The 21,668-nt window shown below is 44.0% G+C and overlaps 1 protein-coding gene across 1 annotated transcript in view; it reads left to right on the top strand.

The window, feature by feature from the left end:
* LOC111980664 (lysine-specific demethylase 2B-like) overlaps positions 1-21,668 on the top strand; it is a 45,549-nt gene that overhangs the window by 7,089 nt on the left and 16,792 nt on the right. The window contains exons 7-13 of the mRNA XM_070449501.1: positions 60-166; positions 3,148-3,241; positions 3,663-3,816; positions 4,017-4,132; positions 9,306-9,432; positions 9,761-10,167; positions 10,274-10,360. Coding sequence (XP_070305602.1) covers positions 60-166; positions 3,148-3,241; positions 3,663-3,816; positions 4,017-4,132; positions 9,306-9,432; positions 9,761-10,167; positions 10,274-10,360 — 1,092 coding nt within the window. The remainder of the gene's footprint in view (positions 1-59; positions 167-3,147; positions 3,242-3,662; positions 3,817-4,016; positions 4,133-9,305; positions 9,433-9,760; positions 10,168-10,273; positions 10,361-21,668) is intronic.

The raw sequence follows: 21,668 nt of genomic DNA, 5'->3' as shown, positions 1-21,668 counted from the left end.
TCCATTATGAACAAGGGCAAATTTGATAGTGAATGCCAACTGTCAACTCTCTCTTATAGGTGGATCTAGTGGACTGGGTGGACAACATGTGGCCCCTTAAACTGAAACAAAGACAAACTGAAGCCACTAATGTCATCTCAGAGATGAAGTACCCCAAAGTACAGAAGTAAGTAATTTGTCTTTTAGAAATTCAGTTAGTTATTGTGTGCAATGACAACGTTTCTTTTGATGTGTGGACCTGTTACAAAAATGCAGTTGATTGTACATAACAGGAAAACGCTGAAGCACAGGCCAAAGTTTATTTTAAAAAGCTGTGAGAAAATTGCTGCTTTGCTGGGAGGAAATATTAGCTTACTCCTCCTTTTTCCAAAGTCCCTTTGCCCTCTCTCTTTTAGCCCCCTGCTGTCATTCACTTCCTCTGATGGTTGCTAGGCAGCAGGGCTCCTTCATGGTAGARGGCGGTTCTTCACAGGATGCCGAAGTGACTTCATGGCTCCTCTTCAGCCAATCAGCTACCAGCATTATGACATAGACATAATTCAAGAGCCAATTGTGCCCTCCCATTCKCCCTCACTCTTCCCCTCTCTCTTTCTAGCTCTCTTTCACTCTAATATTCTCTCTCCTACTCTCACTCCTCTCTATTTTTTACTTAATGGTGCAGGGCAGAAATAAAATCCGGAGCAGTTCTCTCCTGTCTGGTCGGTGACTAGCGGGTGGGGTGGGGGGTGGTCCTGAGCGAACTGGGTCAGAGAGAGGAATAGCTATCGGGTACGTCTGTCTTTTATTGGGAAAAGCTGTTCAGATCGAGAGATGTCGGGAGTACTCTATCATGTCATTTGATTTATTTACACTGTCTTTAATGGAGACGCTCAAGGGCTGGTGTGATTGATCGTGAGTGGTGTTTTGTAGTGGGATGTTGGGCTTCAATAGCCCAGGGTCTGCTCACTCTCTGTCCAGAGGAGAGCTGCAAACTGCTGTACAATAGGCTGGGGATCTGTGTGTGTGATTATGTGAGTGTCTCACAGGTTCAGCAGATGGGCCCTCAGTGAAGTCTGTAAGCCATACAGTATTATGCGTCTCAACATGTTCTGTTGAGTGTCGGTGATATGTGTCTATATGGATGAGGTGACCTTCTCCCTCTGAGTGGGAGCATTTATAATGTGCTTACACTGGCAGTTTCCACCATTACCTCAGTCAAGGTCATACTCCGGTCTCCAGCCCATGTGAACCCTCTCCTCCGGTGTCTCTGTGGGAAGGTGCAGATACACTGCTGTGGGATGGATGACAAGCCTGTATCTGTCTGACTGGCCTCATACAGTAAGAGTCAGCCGGGGCTGGAGAACTATAACTTAGCCATAGACTTATGTAACTAGACCAAATCAAATGATATGTATGGACAAAATGAGCCAGGGTTTATGTTGATCAGTGCCAGGTATATAATTAATATATGGTTTATTCATCACTAATTTTGGATGTCCCATGGCTTGAAGAGTGGAATTTCTACCCTACCATATCCACAGTAGAASTATCACAGCCTTTTTACTAGGGCTGTGATGATACCAGTATCACMATTTTTTCAGACAAAAATGGAAACATGAAGCAGACCAAAACTCTAAAATATTGTGTGCTATAGCTTGGAATTATTATTTTTTTGACTCTGGAGGACAACATAATGATGTTTGTTTCCAACATTAGGGCTGTGATACTGGTATCGTCTCGTCCCAAACTTTTTATTTGGCCTTTAAAAAAAATCTATCACACACTCTGTGTGGTATGCACTTGTTATTAGCTGATTTCAATCTGATAAACCTTGAGCGTAGACTAACTGTGCTGGCTGCAAAATGATAYCAGGAGAACAGATGCACCATTTTACAGTAACCTACATACAAATCAAACCACCTAACAAAAATCATGGCTGTGGCTCTAACAATAATGTGCCATGTAATGATAGTATGGCCGGGATGATACCAGTATCGTGATACTCATTAGTATCGTGGCAAGGAAACAAAACACGAAGTGTATTTAACAACTTTAGGAAAACAGCACTAATGTTGKGAGAAAAAAATAAAAATTTGGTCATTCAGTCACATTCATTTATTTTCCAAGCTGTAGCACATTARGTTACATACAGATGGTTTTTAAAGGACCAAATAGTTTTGTCTGCTTCGTGTTTTCAGTTTTGTAATGGAAAAAATATTGCGATATTGGTATCGTCCCGGTCGTAAATGATAGTGTTCCATTTTCTCCACTGAAGCCCTGGAGTCATAGCCTCGCAAGCCGCCTGATTTCGCGAGCTTACATAGTTTTACTATAGCGCAGCSGTAATCATTCTGGTTTATATGAGGCTACTGGAGTCAGTGGTCGGGTCCCATTCTATTAATAGACCTGTTCTCATTCTTATCTTACTGAATGATTTATGTCCCACGGAGCCCTAATCATTCCACAATTAACTTCCAGAGGAGAGGCTGTTGTGAGTGATTCTCTTAGCTTATTTGTGGTTACTGATTTTTTGTTGTTGTTGGTGTTTGTTGGAATAGGGTACTGGCAGTTGTAGTACAGTAGAGCGTAGCGGATTTCAAACAGATATTGTGGTTGAGCTGCTTGTTTCTTAGAAATTAATCACTTAGAAATTAATCACAAAGACATTTTCATCCAAATAGCTTTCAAATTCAGTTGTACATTGCACAGCTGGAATGTTGAAATGGTACAATTACTGTATAGTTTCTGGGGTAAGAACAATTAACAAAAAATKAGCTCGCTTAACATTTCTAACACACTTTTTTGAAATAATTGGTGACTATACTTGGTGGCTGTACTGCACATCTTTTATTTCCCCCCTTTCGGTTTCTGATGTTCATTCAGCTCAGCCCCTAACCCATAGTCTTCTTAGTTACATTTTAGTCATTTAGCAGATGCTCTTATCCAGAGCGACTTACAGGAGCAATTAGGGTTAAGTGCCTTGCTCAAGGGCACATCAACATATTTTTCACSTAGTCGGCTCAGTGATTCCAGCCAGGGACCTTTTGGTTACTGGCCCAACGCTCTTAACGTCTAGGCTGTCAAACAAAGAAAATATGCTCCCCTAGGTGCGTCATAACTATTCAGATCCAGTGGGTCATCATTCACCCCTCTCATGTCCCTCTGTAGGTACTGTTTGATGAGCGTGAAGGGCTGCTATACTGACTTCCACATTGATTTCGGGGGCACGTCTGTGTGGTATCACGTTTTCAAGGGAGGAAAGGTAAGTTGTCATGTTTGTTTTCCAGATTGTATGTGGCAAAATAGTGCATCCTGAGGCTCTCTCGTATACCGTCCCCCAATCCTGGTACTGTACATGTATCCTATTTCTGTAGAGGCGCTACAAGTGAACCCGTTCCCTGTTTGTCTCAGCGATTGCTGCAGAGTCAGCAGACATCAGAGGATTGTTGCTAGGGTGTCCGTATGCACACCTTTGACGGATCACATTATACAAACTTGCAAAGGTCAAGCTAGGGCATGAAGAGGAAGCGAGGGGGAAGAACATTATGTGAAAGGATGAGCAAATCTCCGAAATGTGCTGACTTCTCTAATATAAGCTGTAACCTTGAGAAATATATCGCCCTTGTTTTTAGATGACAACCAAAGCCACATCCCCAACTTTTATCTCCCTGTCCTGTGCTCAGGTGTTCTGGCTGGTGCCTCCGACACCTCATAACCTTGCCCTGTATGAGGACTGGGTTCTGTCAGGCAAGCAGAGTGACGTCTTCCTGGGAGATCGTGCAGATGGCTGCCAGAGAGTTGAGCTAAAACAGGGCTACACCTTCTTCATCCCCTCCGGTGAGCTGCCTAGCATTTTGTTTTGATCTATTCCTATCATAATATCATTAATATCATTGTAACAAACCATACAGTACATGCACTGCTTTATTCAGGCATGTGTTTGAGAACATGTTTGGGCATACCATGTCTGTCTGCCTGAGCATGTTTTGAGTGGGTCAGCTGGTTCTCATGATGTTTGGCTGGCTGTCCCGTTTCAGGCTGGATTCATGCAGTCTACACCCCCGAGGACACACTGGTGTTCGGTGGCAACATTCTGCACAGCTTTAACATTCCCATGCAACTCTCAATCTATGAGATAGAGAACAGGACTAAGGTAGGCTGTCTCATACAGGTGTTCCAGTACTGACGCTTCACTCCACCTTTGACCTGCTCCATTAGTGAAACCATTAGACATTTACATTTACATTTAAGTCATTTAGCAGACGCTCTTATCCAGAGCGACTTACAAATTGGAAAGTTCATACATATTCATCCTGGTCCCCCCGTGGGGAATGAACCCACAACCCTGGCGTTGCAAGCGCCATGCTCTACCAACTGAGCCACACGGGACCACATTAGTGAAACTAAACTGTGTCTCTACAATGAAGATTGATGGGGAAAAAGCCTCACCTCATACAAACAAGTCTAGGTCACTTAGTTTGCTATGTCTGAGTATGAGAACTGAATAGTCCCTTCCTCAGCCCCTACCTCTGTTTTTTTACAAATCTGAACTGGATAGGTGAAATCCGAAATGTATATGAAAGAAGAAGTTGGGAAGCTAGGGATTGAAACAAGGCAGGAATGTGACACAAAGGCCCAGGTGCTGAAAATTCTGTCATTTGCATTACCATCCAATTGAGAAACAGACTGATGTGCTCATGATGGCGCGGATGAGGTCTGTGCCTGGAAGAAAATCCATCCATATTCATGTGGAAATAGTCTGTGACAGCGGTTCATGTAAAATCAGAATACAGCTCTAAAAGGGCAGAAATGAATCATGGAGCTTGTTGTGTCATATTGGCTTAATCTCTCGTGGAGAGATCCTGCGCGTAAACCGACGAATCTGACACTGATTATTTGGAAGTATAATTGGACAAAGGYGGTGCTTAAGCAATTTTAAACTCCAGGGGTGATCAACACAGGTTTAATTAGTGGAGGGGAGGGGGTTTTGGCTGAGAGTTTCTTTTTGCTAGGGTGGAGATTTCGCCAACCGAACCGTATGGACCYACGCAGCTGATCAAATTACGCAAGATTTAAATTCTGGGTTAACTGAGATTAAATACTGGCAGCCTGAGACTGAAATACTTAAAGGAAAGAGTGTTTCTCTCCTTTTCACATAAACTCCCTGGGGCTTCTTATGTTGATGAAATAAAGTGTATATGAGCCTATTGCTTTTGTGTGTATGCATGTGTTTGTATTGTAATGACCTAATTAGAGGAATGTCTAGAAATATTTCACTCTTTTTATTCCGGTATTCTTTCCAATAATAAGATCGGAGTAGTTGCTGTAATGATATGGATGCTTGTCCTGCAGGCTTTGAGGTTTATATGGATACTTGGCTAAATGTAGCTTTCTCAGTTATGATGGATAGCTGGTTGGAAGAGTCAGCTTTGCTGAAAGTACAGTACTATTTTTGTTTCTGCTGGAAAAGAGGCATGAGAGAAACRGAGACCGTTTCATATGCTCCCCAGGGCTTGGCACATTGCGTTCACTCTATTTTTACACCTCAACACAGAAATGGAGCTGGAGAAAGAAAGGATTATCACTGAAAAGTGTTGATCTGTATGAAATCATCTCAGCGAGATAAATATAGCTGTGTTTCTAAGAGGAGAGTGGGAATCAGATCATGCTGCTGTGTCTGAGAGGGCAAGCTCTCCCTGGAGAGATGGGAATGAATGGAAGAGCTTGGCCTTGAACAGGGCCTCTGGTTTGCCAGTGTGTGTTTAACTTAACCGTTGTCTCTATCAAATGCAGTTGAATTGTTCATCTAGTTTCTTACACGACATGATCAAAGTATGTGGACACCTGCTTGTCGAACATCTCATTCCAAAATCATGGCATCAATATGGAGGTAGTCTGTGGGGTGGGGAACTGTGGGGAACTGCTTCCATTCAGCCACAAGCATTAGTGAGGTCGGAAGCTGATGTTGGGCGATTAGGCCTGGCTCGTAGTAGGCTTTCCAATTCATCACAAAGGTGTTTTATGGGGTTGAGATCAGGGCTCTGTGTAGGCCAGTTAAGTTCTTACACACTGATCTCGACAAACCATTTCTTTATGGACCTCGCTTTGTGCACTGGGGAATTGTCATTCTGAAACAGGAAAGGGCCTTCCACCAAGTTGGAAGCACAGAATCGACTAGAATGTCATTGTATGCTGTAGTGTTAAGATTTCTCTTCACTGGAACTAAGGGGCCTAGCCCGAACCATGAAAAACCGCCACAGACCATTATTCCTCCTCCACCAAACTTTACAGTTGGCACTATGCATTAGGGCAGGTAGCGTTCTCCTGGCATCCACCAAACCCAGATTCGTCTGTCGGACTGCCAGATGGTGAAACCATTACAAGCCCTTAACCAACAATGCAGTTTTAGAAAAATATTTACTAAATAAACTAAAGTAAAAAATAAGAGCAACAATAAAATAACAATAACGAGGCTATATACAGGGGGTACCGGTACTGAGTCAATGTGTGGGGGTACAGATTAGTTGAGGTAATATGTACGTGTAGGTAGAGGTAAAGTGAAGATGTATAGATAATAAACAGCGAGTAGTAGCAGCAGCATCAAAAAAAGAAAGAAAGGGGTGGGGTCAGTGCAAATAGTCCGGGTAGCCATTTGATTAGATGTTCATCAGTCTTACGGCCTGGGGGTAGAAGCTGTTWAGAAGCCTTTTGGACCTAGACTTGGCACTCCGGTACTGCTTGCCGTGCGGTAGCAGAGAGAACAATCTATGACTAGGGCCTTCCTCTGACACCACCTGGTATAGAGGTCCTGGATGGCAGGAAGCTTGGCCCCAGTGATGTAATGTGCCGTACACACTACCCTCTGTAGTGCCTTGAGGTCGGTGGCCGAGCAGTTGCCATACCAGGCAGTTGCCATACCAGGCAGTTGCCATACCAGGCAGTGATGCAACCAGTCAGGATGCTCTCGATGGTGCAGCTGTAGAACCTTTTGAGGACCCATGCCAAATCTTTTCAGTCTCCTGAGGGGGAATAGGTTTTGTTGTGCCCTCTTCACGACTGTCTTGGTGTGTTTAGACCATGATAGTTTGTTGGYGATGTGGTCACCAATGAACTTTAACCTCTCAACCTGCTCCACTACAGCCCCATCGACGAGAATGGGAGCGTCCTTGGCCCACCTTTTCCTGTARCCCACGATCATCTCCTTTGTCTTGATCACGTTGAGGGAAAGGTTGTTGTCCTGGCACCACACTGTCAGTTCTCTGACCTCCCTATAGGCTGTCTCATTGTTGCCGGTGATCAGGCCTACCACCGTTGGGTCGTCGGCAAACTTAATGATGGTATTGGAGTCGTGCTTGGCCGTGCAGTCCTGTCAAGAAGTCCAGGATCCAGTTGCAGAGGGGGGTGTTTAGTCCCAGGGTCCTTAACTTAGGGATGAGCTTTGAGGGCACTATGGTGTTGAATGCTGAGCTGTAGTCAATTAACAGCATTCTCACGTAGGTGTTCCTTTTGTCCAGGTGGGAAAGGGCAGTGTGGAGTGCAATAGAGATTGTGTCATCTGTGGATCTGTTGGGGTGGTATGCAAGTTGGAGTGGGTCTATGGTTTCTGGGATGATGGTGTTAATGTGAGCCATGACCAGCCTTTCAAAGCACTTCATGGCTACAGATGTGAGTGCTATGGGTCGGTAGTCATTTAGGCAGGTTACCTTGGTGTTCTAGGGCACAGGGACTATGGTGGTCTGCTTGAAACATGTAGKTATTATGGATTCGGCCAGGGACGGGTTGAAAATGTCAGTGAAGACACTTGCCAGTTGGTCAGGGCATGCTCGGAGGACACGTCCTGATAATCCGTCTGGCCTTGTGAATAGTGACCTGTTTAAAGGTCTTTCTCACGTCGGCTATGGCGAGCGTGATCACACAGTCGTCCGGAACAGCTGGTGCTCTCATGCATGCTTCACTGTTGCTTGCCTCGAAGCAAGCATAGAAGTAATTTAGCTCATCTGGTAGGCTTCATCACTCCAGAGAACGTGTTTGACCTGCTCCGGAGTTCAATGGTGGCGAGCTTGACACCACTCCAGCTGGCGCTTGACATTGCGCATGGTGATCTTAGGCTTGTGTGCGGCTGCTCTGCATTGGTAACCCATTTCATGAAGCTCCCGACGAATAGTTCTTGTGCAGACGGTACTTCCAGAGGCAGTTTGGAATACGGAGTGTTTCAACCGAGGACAGACGATTTTTACGTGCTTCAGCACTCTGTGGTCCTGTTGTGAGCTTGTGTGGCCTACCACTTTGCAGCTGAGCTGTTGTTGCTCCTAGACATTTCCACTTCACAATAACAGTACTTACAGTTGACCAGGGCAGAAATTGGACAAACTGACTTTTTTGAAAAGGTGGCATCCTATGACGGTGCCACGTTGAAAGTCACTGAGCTCTTCAGTAAGGCCATTCTACTGCCAATGTTTGTCTATGGAGATTGCATGGCTGTGTGCTTTAAAAAACATTTTTTTTTTATACCCCTGTCACCAATGGGTGTGGCTGAAATAGCCGACTCTACAAATTTGAAAGTGTTTCCACATACTTTTGTATTATATAGTAGCAGTCAAAAGTTTGGACATGCTGTGGTAGCCATGCAGGTTAAGTGTGCCTTGAATTCTAAATAAATCACTGACCGTGTCACCAGCAAAACACACCATCACACCACCACCACCACCTCCTCCTCACGATGGGAACCACACATGCGGAGATCATCCGTTCACCTACTCTGCATCTTACGAAGACACGACRGTTGAAACCAAAAATCTCACATTTGGACAGATCAAAGGACAGATTTCCACTAGTCTAATGTCCATTGCTCGTGTTTCTTGGCTCAAGCAAGTCTCTTCTTCTTATTGGTGTCCTTTAGTAGTGGTTTCTTTGCAGCAATTCGACCATGAAGGCCTGATTTACACAGTTTCCTCTGAACAGTTGATGTTGAGGTGTGTCTGTTACTTGAACTCTGTGAAGCATTTATTTGGGCTGCAATTTCTGAGGCTTGTAACTCTGATTAACTTACCTTTGCAGCAGAAGTAATTCTGGGTCTTCCTTTCCTGTGGCGATCCTCATGTTTTAGCCTAGAGTAAATGATAACTGTCTAGTCCCAGACATTAGGCCTACTGCTTGAGTATTAATACAGAAGGAAGTAAATAAACCACCAGACCTAAAGTGAAGATTAGGCGTTAACTCTTGTTAATCAGTACAAAATGGTAGCAGACTAAACATGGGAATGACTACCCTGATTGTCTTTTTAGAGACTTTTGTATAATCACATTTTCTCTCCAAACTCGTTTCAGGTTCATTCCAAGTTCCGCTACCCGTTCTACAATGAGATGTGCTGGTATGTCCTGGAGAGGTACGTGCACTGCCTGACCAAGCGCTCCTATCTTGCTCCGGAGTTTCACAGAGAGCCTCTGCTAATCGGTGAGTGAGCCCAACTAATGGAGCTGTTTAACCAATGACCCGGGTGTGTCCATGAATGCTGCTTMAATCTTTCTTCTATCCCGAGAGCTCCTGCCTTGCACTCTTGTTGTAATTACCACTCACAAGTGGGTAACTCTCTAATCCTTTGCTAAGAGCCAATGTTATAACACCTCTGACCTCTGTTTAATCAGTGAGACTGCGTTATCACAGAAATGATAGCTAGCATGATGAAAGTGACAGAAATTATAATCTGACCGGAATGGTTACACATGGAGCACATCAGACTGGTCCTTTAGTCTTCTCTCATCCTCCTCCTGCACTTCTTCAGATTTGGAGACGAAGCTGAGCACTGAGAGCCCCTCTGACTCGCCAAGTCAGGACATGGACGAGGAGGACTCCTGCGAGACGCAGCAGGAACGAGAAGAACGGAGTGACAGGTCAGCATTTGATGACCCCTGCTCTCCTGATAACAGGAAGGGTAAACCCAGCGCCCCTCAGCCTCTCAAAGCTGCCTTGGATGATAGCTGCATCCCCACCTCCATCCAGCCTCCAGAGTTCCCCAAAACCCCCTCTGGTTCGCCAGGCTCAGAGTCTCAGAGTAAATGGACTCATTTGACTGAGTTTGAACTGAAGGGCCTTAAGGCCCTGGTGGAGAAGTTGGAAGCACTCCCCGAAAATAAGAAATGTGTCCCAGATGGCATGGAGGACCCCCAGGCCCTGCTGGATGACATGAAGGTATGTGCCTCGTCCAGCTCAGCTCTAATGTATTTTCTGTCTCTGTGTAAATATCTGGACGTACCATTACAAAACACAGGAACTTACTCTTTTACCCGTTCCCCAGGTTGTCTTGAAGGAACATGAAGACGATGATCCCAAAATGGCTGCCACTGGTGTACCTGTGGTGTTCTGGCCCAAGAAGTCTGCCAAGGTGAGAATGCGGTGTTTGTAGCCTCAGTATTGTCATTCATTTGTCATCTGAAAGCCTKCCCATATTCATACTCTGTCTTGGCTTAGTAGAGCAGGGCGTATGTTGTGATTTTGGTACTCGTGTCTCTCTCTCAAACTAGATTATCTTCTTCCCTAGAGCAGTGGTTGTACTTATTTGCATAATGTTGATTTAGCGGGCTGCAGAATTGCCTAACGAGGGAGATAATGAGATTTTCTGTATTGTTTTGCTCCTCATCTCTTCCATGTCACAGCTGGGTCTCATCCACAGTGTCTGTCATTGTTGGATAATTAACACTGTTCTGCGTGATCTTGTTTACCAAGTGAGGGCTTTGAGTTTACTGATAAAAGGTTAACTAAAACTATGCTCCTTATGGGTGATCTATCTAGGCCTATTGATCAGCTTGACAAATAATTTGCAAATAAGTCTGATTTATTATTGTGTATCGAAGTCCAAAAATGCTTAATTGTCACTGCATCTCATTAGACATCACTTCTACTGTTGTATTGACTAAGACAGAATGGGGATTGAGGGGAGGAGTGGCGGCATGATAGAAAATGGTCTGTGTGAAGCCCCTTTTGATCTTTAACTTCCTTTACTGCATTAAAAGCTCCAACCAACCACCGTACAGCTGGGCATAAAGTAGAAGCCAGAGCAGAGCAATCAAAGCCAGATTCACTGATGCAGCGGGCAGGCAGGAAAGCAACAGACTAGATTAATCCCTCACAAAGAAGTGTGATGTGGACACAGTAGCACATAGCTGCATATGGGATGGATTTTGATCATAGAAATCTGTGGTCTGCTGCTCCCCCTACACGTCGTTGATCAATTTAAAGGCCAGATGCTGATTCTGTGGGCTCTTTTTGTGTTCCTTTTGGAATAAAACACCATCTGTCTCTCTATTGGCTGAATTTGTCTGGTCTTCCTTCCCAGTGATCCTGCTCATGTAGGAATATCCCCAAACTGGTTCTGCATTCTCCTTCCTGACTGGAAGAAGGTGGGGCTCCACTGCACATATTCAAATACCTTATCTGCATATGGTCTCCCCATTGGCTGCACTGTCTCCCTGTACTCCTTCCTCCCAGAGACCTAGCCATTCCCTATTCATGAGCTAGCCTGCTCTGCTCTGCTGTGTATATTGCCTTTGCTGGAAGATTGTGGAGCAGGAGGGAGGGCTGTGCGGTAGACGGCAGCAGCAGCTGGATGAGGAGGAGGCTCAGGCTGGGGCGGGCTGCAGCCATGTCAGTTTGCTGTGAGTTGGTCAGGGTATGAAAAGCAGCCATGGCCATGTCGCTGAGCACTGACGATGAGGATTACGACTCAGAGGCTGAGCAGGTTGGTTAGCGCACTGAACTCCTCGGGACATAGCAAAGGAGAGGAATGTGTCTGTCTGTGAGGCACAGTTAATTGAGCTGAGTGGTGATTGATTGTTGTAGGGAAAGGGAGCCACCTGAAGAGAAATGCTGCTTCTGTTTCTGTGTTAGCCTCCTTTCTTGTGTTCTTTATTTTCTTCCCTGTGGTTGTATGTTGATTTACAGGTTGTGTGTGTGTGTGTGTGCCTGAGAAATGCAGTAAGGAGGTGTGATGGCACAGACCGTTCAGACAGCAGCGTCAGTCCTCAGGGAAACTACTGGTTGTTCCAGAACAGGGAAGAGAAACGAGATAAACAACAAGAATGTGTGTGAGAGATCAGGCAGAAAGATGCAGATTAGAGATGAATATTTAATAGGTTTGTATGTATGAACAGGGAAGAATACATCTGATACATTTAATATATTTATTGTGTATGATAATGAGGGAATATAGTTGATGTGTACCGTATGAATTGGCTATGGCACGTAAATGAGCCAGGAGATTGTGTATGTAAACGCTGAGGAAGATTGTGTTTGTGTATAGACTCCTCTGCCACATAGTCATAGCACTGCATTCCACAGCCCCTTCCAATTATACACTGACTGTGAGTGTGTTTATCATTGGATACAGTTTAATTCTTTTCGATCCTGCCACAGATGAGATGGCGGAATATATTTTTTCCCTCCCTGTTGCTGTTGATATCAACACAGCATTTGTACGTGGTGTTCCTGTTYGATAGGGATGTGCATGTTTTTGGTGTTMAAAAAAATATATATATATCACCTCCATCTCAACTGTCTGGTTGCAGATGATTATTATTCTCATGTGCTCAGTGCCTATGAGATGATAKATTGAGATAAATGCCTTTGAGTTGTTATATCAAGAGCAAATTCATTAGGCTTGTAAATCCCCCAGAAGCCCACAATAACAGTGTCAATGTTTGGACAACTGTTTTTTTTTTGGGGGGGGGGGCATTAGCAACAAACCTTTTTGATCGCCATACATACATTTTCACAAAGTAACCTMAAATAAATCACGATCTATATTTTTTGACAGTACCTCTGGGAGCTCAGTGCCTCAGTCTAAGAGAGCCTTGCATCTATTATTCCTCGCTTGCGTTTTTGAGGTTTACCAGCAGTGGTGTTTTATCTAAGATCACACATCGTGTTTGTTTGTGCTGTATGACTGATTGGGCGTGTGCCTGTGTGGATATGGGCTATTCAAATTGAGCAGGTCTTCCTGTGTTCCACTGTGACGCAGTAGGTTATTACACTGTGGCACATACTCCAACTCCTCTGCTGAACCTCAGCTTTGCTGAGCTAAGGAATAGCACGCTGGTTTGTAGAGGAATGTTCATCATCATACCTTAGATCTAGGGTCCTGTGTCTTGGTTAATCATGTCACATGACCTGGATTTTCACCATTATTTTAAGCCTTTTCCAGAAATGAGAATTAGACCAAAAATGAAAGCAATTCTGGAAAGTTCTGGACCATCTGACATAAAAAGAAAATGGGACAGCTTTGATAAAAAAGCTTTAAAGGTTAAAATCCATGTCATGTGACATGATTAACCAAATCACAGGGCCCTACTAGCTAGCTACATAACATACCTACATGTGTGCTCTGGTAATGCATTACATAGTTTACAGATAACAAACTTTCTAAGCATGGAAGGCTTTGACGCTGATGAGATAGATAAGCTACATTTCTGTCATTGCATGTCCTTGCAAGGAGATATAATGCTCCCTGTACAGTCTCCATTTGGGATATGATGAGGAACATCTTATGTCACTCAATGACCTGAGCTTCCTGAGACTGACTGATGGGTCAGTTCAGGTTCTGTAAAGTTAGTTTCACTTCCTCTTTTTAGATGGAGATTTACACCCTTCTGTCACTGCTCTACAGGATWCCCAATCCTATTGTGTTTTTGTGTTGCTGGGAGACGAGGGGATTTTCAGGACAATGTGGAGGGCTGTCTGGAACATATTTTCTCATGTAAGGTCCGTGGTCCTTTGGGGTCAGGTCCGATCTGACAGCGTTAGATCTACTCCTTTGAGCCAGGTTAACTTGAAAATCACTAAATGCTGTCAGGTAACCTGTTGGGTTATGACTTTTGATATGGGCAAAATGGATCCTCTGTCATTGTCTATGGTTGCTTGTGACAGATATGTCAAGGAGGTGACCGGTGACAGGACAGATCATAGAACGCTGCATGTTAGGGCTGGGAATTGCCAGGGACCTCACGGTACAATATTATCACGATACTTAGGTGCCGATACGATATGATTCTATATGTATTGCGATCCGATACTGCGATTTGATGTTTCAAACATATTGCTGACTGTACAGTGCATTCGGAAAGTATTCAGACCATTTTGACTTAACACATTTTGTTACGTTACAGCCTTATTCTAAAATTGATTAAATAAACATTTTTCCATCAATCTACACACAATACCCCATAATGACAAAGCAAAAATAGGTTTTTAGAAATGTTATCAAATTTATAAAATACAAAAAACGTACCTTATTTCCATAAATATTCAGACCCTTTGCAATGAGACTTGAAATTGAGCTCAGGTCCATCCTTTTGCTATTGATCATCCTTGAGATGTTTCTCCCAACTTGATTGGAGTCCACCTGTGGTAAATTAAATTGATTGGACATGATTTGGAAAGGCACACACTTGTCTGTATAAGGTCCTACAGTTGACGGTGCATGTCAGAGAATAAACCAAGCCATGAGGTCGAAGGAATTGTACGTAGAGCTCAGAGACAGGGTTGTCGAGGCACAGATCTGGGGAAGGGTACCAAAACATTTCTGCAGCATTGAAGGTCTCCAAGAACACGGTGGCCTCCATCATTCTTAAATGGAAGAAGTTTGGAACCACCAAGACTCTTCCTAGAGCTGGCCGCCCGGCCAAACTGAGCAATCGAGGGAGAAGGGCCTTGGTCAGGGAGGTGACCAAGAATCCAATGGCCACTCTGACAGAGCTCCAGAGTTCCTCTGTGGAGATGAGGGAACCTTCCAGAAGGACAACCATCTCTGCAGCACTCCACCAATCAGGCTTTTATGGTAGAGTGGCCAGACGGAAGCCACTCCTCAGTGGAAGGGACTGGGAGACTAGTCAGGATCGAAGGAAAGATGAATGGCGCAAAGTACAGAGAGATCAGGACCTGAGACTGAGACTGGGGCGAAGGTTCATCTTCCAACAGGACAATGACCCTAAGCCAAGACAATGCAGGAGGGGCTTTGGGACAAGTCTCTGAATGTCCTTGAATGGCCCAGCCAGAGCCCAGATTAGAACCCGATCGAACTTCTCTGGAGAGACCTGAAAATAGCTGTGCAGYAACACTCCCCGTCCAACCTGACAGAGCTTGAGAGGATCTGCAGAGAATAATGGGAGAAACTCCTCAAATACAGCTGTGCCAAGCTTGTAGCGTCATACTCGAAGACTCGAGGCTGTAATCGCTGTCAAAGGTGCATCAACAAAGTACTGAGTAAAGGGTCTGAATACTTATGTAAATGTGATATTTGGCATGGGTCCCCAGATCCTCAAAAGGTTCTACAGCTGCACCATCGAGAGCATCCTGACCGGTTGCATCACCGCCTGGTATGGCAACTGCTTGGCATCTGACCGCAAGGCGCTACAGAGGGTAGTGCGAACGGCCCAGTACATCAGCCAAGCTTCCTGCCATCCAGGACCTATATAATAGGCAGTGTCAGAGGAAAGCCCATAAAATTGTCAGAGACTCCAGTCAACCAAGTTATAGACTGTTTTTTCTCTGCTACCGCACGGCAAGAGGTACCTGAGCGCCAAGTCTCGGACCAAAAGGCTCCTCAACAGCTTCTACCCCCAAGCCATAAGACGACTGAACAATTCATAAAATCGGCAACGGACAATTTACATTGGACCCCTCCCCCCTCCCCTTTCGTACACTGCTGCTACTCACTGTTTGTTTGTTACCTATGCATAGTCACTTCGCCCCCACCTACATGTACAGATTACCTCAACTAGCCTGTACCCCCGCACACTGACTCRGTACCGGTGACCCCTGTATATAGCCTCGTTATTCTTATTGTGTTACTTTTAAATTGTTATTTATTATTTTAGTCTACTTGGTAAATATTTTCTTGAACTGCGCTGTTGGTTAAGGGCTTGTAAGTAAGCATTTCACGGTGAAGTCTACACTTGTCGTATTCGGCGCATGTGACAAAGTTTTCTTTATTATAATTTATTTTATTTTTAATACATTTTCAAAAATGTCAACCTGTTTTTGCTTTGTGATTATTGGGTATTGTGTGTAGACTGATTTAGGGAAAAAACTATTTAATCMATTTTAGAATAAGGCTGTAACGTAACAAAATGTGGAAAAAGTCAAGGGGTCTGAATACTTCCCGAATGCACTGTATGTCTGCTGCAGAGAGACAAGAGGGAGCATAASWAAASRAGWCTYSTTTWSTTATCTGCACTTCCTCTCTGGCTCAGTCAGGCCCCGAGTCTGTAATCCAAACAGAGATCCTTGGATTCCACCACAGATTATAGATGCCCCCAATATCTAAAATAAAATATTATTTTGCCAAGATCTCTGATCACCCCAGCCTAGCCACTCTGCTTGGTGTACACTTGTTTTAGGATAAGTCTAGAACAAGGCAAGGTTTAGCCCCTGACCCTGATGTTCTTCGCTGATAGGTTATTTGCGTTTTCTCTGTCCAGTGGTAGCAGCACTTGGTTGGCTACCCAACTCTCTCTGCATGTCACAGGAATAATAGGATGTTTGTTGTTGCTATGCTGATCCTTGGAAAATGTGCACTGCTGATGTTGCTATAGAAATCTGATACACCTGATTGGCTGTGGCTGTTTTTTGTTCCATTCTTTGCTGTAATTGTGATCACTGATTTATCTCATCTCTTCCTACTGCTCTCACTAGGCTAGGTGGAGAATGTTATGATGACATAACCATTCTATTGAATTCAAACACCTCATTACATCATGCAAATTCTTCCAAAGCGGTTTGTGGTTTTATTCTTGCAAAACCTGTTAGTCCCGCTGGTTGGTCATTGAGTGAGGATAGGGAGGAGGTGGAGTGTGCACAGCTTAGTGATTTAGTATGAGGATCAAAGGGATTAGTGAATTAGCAATTTCAATGTTGTTATTATTCTGACTCACATATTGTGTTTTGCATAATGCTCTTCAGATAGAAATATAAAGCAGTACACACACCCAGTGTTGCTGGTGCAGCTCTGAGCAGTCAGTCAGCATTCACCTGCATTTCCTTAGTACATGCCATTACCAACTGTAAATCACAGGATGGGGGGAAAGTAACACATGTTCAGTACCGTGGGTTGCTGTGGAAACAAGTGCCTGTTGGATACCTGCCATTTGAATTCACAGTAACCACATTTCCTCTGGCATAGCTCGTGCCCAATCACCATGTACTGTACACAGCTAGGTTATACACTGAACAAAAATCTAAACGCAACATGTAAAGTGTTGGTCCCATGTTTCACGAGTTGAAATAATAGATAGAAAGTCAGTATGAGGGTTAGCTCAGGATAGAATGAAAGGTGGCTAGTGCGTGGGAGAGTATCTGTAGAGTTCAAAAAGTACTTGCACTCAACCATGAAGAGGAATAACCCAAAGAGGCCAAGATGCAAAAAATAATATCATTAATTTAATCCACACTCAAAATAATACAGAAAGTGCAAGGTGCTAATAAAACAAATTCAATAAACTGAGCATATGTTTTGGCCTCATGCCTTCATCAGTGCTGTACAAACAAATTAAGAAGACACGTACTTAAAACACCTGCTGTGCGTAACAGGCGCAACAGGTGCAAGCAGATAGTTCATTAGAGACTGGCAAATGGGCAGTCGATGCATATTAAAAAATAATATATAAAGTATCAAAAATTGACAATTTGTCAGGTATAATTGGAAAGAGACAATCTGGGCTACATAGCAATATCAGAAGCAATAGATATGAAATACTCGAGTAGGCTAAAAAGCTCAGCGATCCCATACACACAAAAAGCTTATTTCTCTAAAATTTTGTGCACACATTTGTTTACATCCCTGTTAGTRAGCAGTTCTCCTTTGCCAGGACAATCCATCCCCCTGACAGGTGTGGCATATCAAGAAGCTGATTAAACAGCATGATCATTACACAGGTGCACCTTGTGCTGGGGRCAATAAAGGCTACTCTAAAATGTGCAGTTTTGTCAAACAACACAATGCCACAGATGTCTCAAGTTTTGAGGGGGCGTGCAATTGGCATGCTGACTGCAGGAGTGTCCACCAGAGATGTTTCCAGAGAATTTAATGTTCCTTTCTCTACCAAAAGCTGCATCCAACTTTAGTTTTAGAATTTGGCAGTACGTCCAACCAGCCTCACTGGTGTTGTGTRGGCGAGCGGTTTGCTGATGTGAACGGAGTGCCCCATGGTGGGGTTATGGGCAGGCATAAGCTACGGACAATGAACACAATTGCATTTTATAGATGGCAATTTGAATGCACAGAGATACCGTGATGAGACCCATTTTCGTGCCATTCATCCGCCGCCATCATCTCATGTTTGAGCATGATAATGCACGGGCCCATGTCACAAGGATCTGTACACAATTCCTGGAAGCTGAAAATGTCCCAGTTCTTCCATGGTCTGCATACTCACCAAACATGTCACCGATTGAGTACGTTTGGAATGCTCTGGATCGACGTGTACGACAACATGTTCCAGTTCCCGCCAATKTCCAGCAACTTCGCACAGCCATTGAAGAGTGGGACAACATTCCACAATCAACAGTCAGATCAACTCTATGTGAAGATGTTGCACTGCATGAGGAAAATGGTCACACCAGATACTGGCTGGATTTCTGATCCACGCCTCTACCTTTAAAAAAAAAAAGGTGTCTGTGATCAATAGATGCATATCTGTTTTCCCAGTCATGTGAAATYCCATAGATTAGGACCTAATTGACTGATTTCCTTAAATGAACTGTAACTCCAGTAAAACCTTTGAAATTGTTGCATGTTGTGTTTTTTAAATATTTTTGTTCAGTGTATATACAGTACAAAAGTACATGGACACCTGCTCGTCAAATATCTCTTTCCAAAATCATGGGCATTAATATGGAATTGATCCCTCCTTTGCTGCTATAACAGCCTCCACTCTTCTGGGAAGGCTTTCCATTAGACGTTGGAACATTGCTGCTGGGACTTGCTTCCATTCAGCCACGAGCATTAGTGAGGTCGGGCACTGATGTTTGGCGATTYGGCCTAGTCGCAGTCGGCGTTCCAATTCATCCCAARGGTGTTCGATGGGGTTGAGGTCAGGGCTCTGTGCAGGCCAGTCAAGTTCTTCCACACCGATCTTGGCAAACCATTTCTGTATGGACCTCCCTTTGTGCACTGGGAAATTGTCATGCTGAAACAGGAACGGGCCTTCCCCAAACTGTTGCCACCAAGTTGGAAGCACAGAATGGTCTAGAATGTCATTGTTTGCTGTGCGTTAAGAATTCCCTTCACTGGAACTAAGGGGCCTAGCCCAAACCATGAAAAAACACCCCAGACCATTATTCATCCTCCACCAAACTTTACAGTTGGCACTATGGATACGGGCAGGTAGCGTTCTCCTGGCTTCCGCCAAACCCAGATTCATCCGTCAGACTGCCAGAAGGTGAAGTGTGATTCATTACTCTAGAGAACACGTTTCCACTGCTCCAGAGTCCAATGGCGGCAGCGAGCTTTACACCACTCCAGCCGACATTTGGCATTACGCATGGAGATCTTACACGCTACCCAAACTGGACGTGTCAAGTGTGCAAGCGTTGCAAAATAAATKTACACATACATGTTATTCAATCATTGCACCCACACTGCTCGCACGTGCCAACGAGCGTCTTCGTTGCCACTAAAATAGAAGGTGCTTCTATTTGTTATTCCGAACGCGATGCAAGTCCTGCCTCTCCCATCTCCTCATTGTCTTTTAGAAGCAAATACCCACGTGCCATCTCCTCATTGGTTATACACACGTGGGTGATTGAAAGATGAACTGAGGTCGGTCGGTAGTTGTAATACACCTTATTATGAAAGTTTGATGCCAATCGCCATATAAAGAAAAAGCCTGGAAGGAGGAGAGATGACTAGAAACTATTCGGTAACCGTTTTATGTGTGGATTAATTTTCAGAGTAGAGGACTTTGCATATCAGGTAAAATAACAACTCAACATTTTATATACCAGGACAAATTAGCTAGCAACTGCAAGCTAGCTAGCTAAATTGACATAAATGATTAATGCTTTTCGACCGGTCCCCAAATTAATATAATTGGTTGAGTTTGTTTTGATATTTCAACCTGCGTGTCGTGATTGCGTTCTGTCTGGGGGGACAAAATCAACTTGCGTACGCACCGTATCCGGTTTGGGCATGGTGTTAGGCTTGTGTGCGGCTTCGGCCATGGAAACCCATTTCATAAAGCTCCCGACAAACAGTTCTGAGGCTGACGTTGCTTCCAGAGGCAGTTTCGAACTCTGTAGTGAGTGTTGCAACCGAGGACAGGCGTTTTTTACGTGCTATGCACTTAACTTCTCGCGGCCCTGTTCTGTGAGCTTGTGTGGCCTACCAATTCCCGGCTGATCTGTTGTTGCTTCTAGAAGTTTCCACTTCACAATAACAGTACTTACAGTTGACCGGGGCAGCTCTAGCATGGCAGAAATTTGACAAACTGACTTGTTGGAAAGGTAGTATTCTATGACGGTGCCACGTTGAAAGTCACTGAGATCTTCAGTACGGGCCATTCTACTGCCAATGTTTGTCTATGGAAATTGCATGGCTGTGTGCTCCATTTTTATACACCTGTCCGYAATGAGTGTGGCTGAAATAGCCGAATCCACTAATTTGAAGGGCTGCCCACATACTTTTGGTTATGTAGTGTATCTATGCCCATAACCATATATCAGTATGTGCCGCTTAGTGACGTACATTATAACCCTGTGGTCTATGGGTGAACGGTCGTGATGAGCGCAGTATCTCTTTGAAGCATACTGAACAAAAGTATAAACGCAACATGCAACAATTTCAACGATTTCACAGTTAAATAAGGAAATCAGTCAATTGAAGTTAATTCATTAGGCCCTAATCTATGGATTTCACATGACTGGGCAGGGGCGCAGCCAATTAGAATGAGTTTTTCCCCACAAAAAGGGCTTTATTACARACAAATTCTCCTCAGTTTCATCAGCTGTCTGGGTGACTGGTCTCAGACGATCCCGCAGCTGAAGAAGCTTGATGTGAAGGTACTGGGATGGGCTGGTTACACATGGTCTGCGGTTGTGAGGCCAGATGGGTGTACTGCCAAATTCTCTAAAATGACATTGGAGGTGGCTTATGGTAGAAAAATTAACATTAAATTMTCTGCCAACAGTTCTGGTGGACATTCCTGCAGTCAGCATGCCAATTGCACACTCTCTCAACTTGAGACATCTGTGGCATTGTGTTGTGTGACAACTGCACATTTTAGAGTGGCTTTTTATTGTCCCCAGCGCAAGGTCCATCTGTGTACTGATCATGCTGTTTAATCAGCTTCTTGATATGCCACACCTTTCAGGTGGATGCGTTATCTTGGCAAAGGAGAAATACTCACTAACAGGGATGTAAACAAACGTGCACAAAATGTGGGAGAAATAATMTTTTTGTGAACATTTCTGGATCTTCAGCTCATGAAACATGGAACCAAGACTTTACATGTTGCTTTGTATTTTTGTTCAGTACAGAAACAAACCTCCAATAGTCTGCCTAATATAGATGAGTTCACAGTACCCTCGGGATGTTTCAAGTTTTATTTGTCACGTGCACAGGTACAGTGAAATGTGTAGACAATACTCTGCAGTATTCAATATCAAAATAGTATAACAAATAAAATATTTATATGAAAATCAGT

This window comes from Salvelinus sp. IW2-2015, linkage group LG20 (genome assembly GCF_002910315.2).
Source record: "Salvelinus sp. IW2-2015 linkage group LG20, ASM291031v2, whole genome shotgun sequence".
NCBI lineage: Eukaryota > Metazoa > Chordata > Actinopteri > Salmoniformes > Salmonidae > Salvelinus > Salvelinus sp. IW2-2015.
The sequence above is the reverse complement of the archived record's forward strand: the minus strand, read 5'-3'. Positions and strand labels throughout refer to the sequence as shown.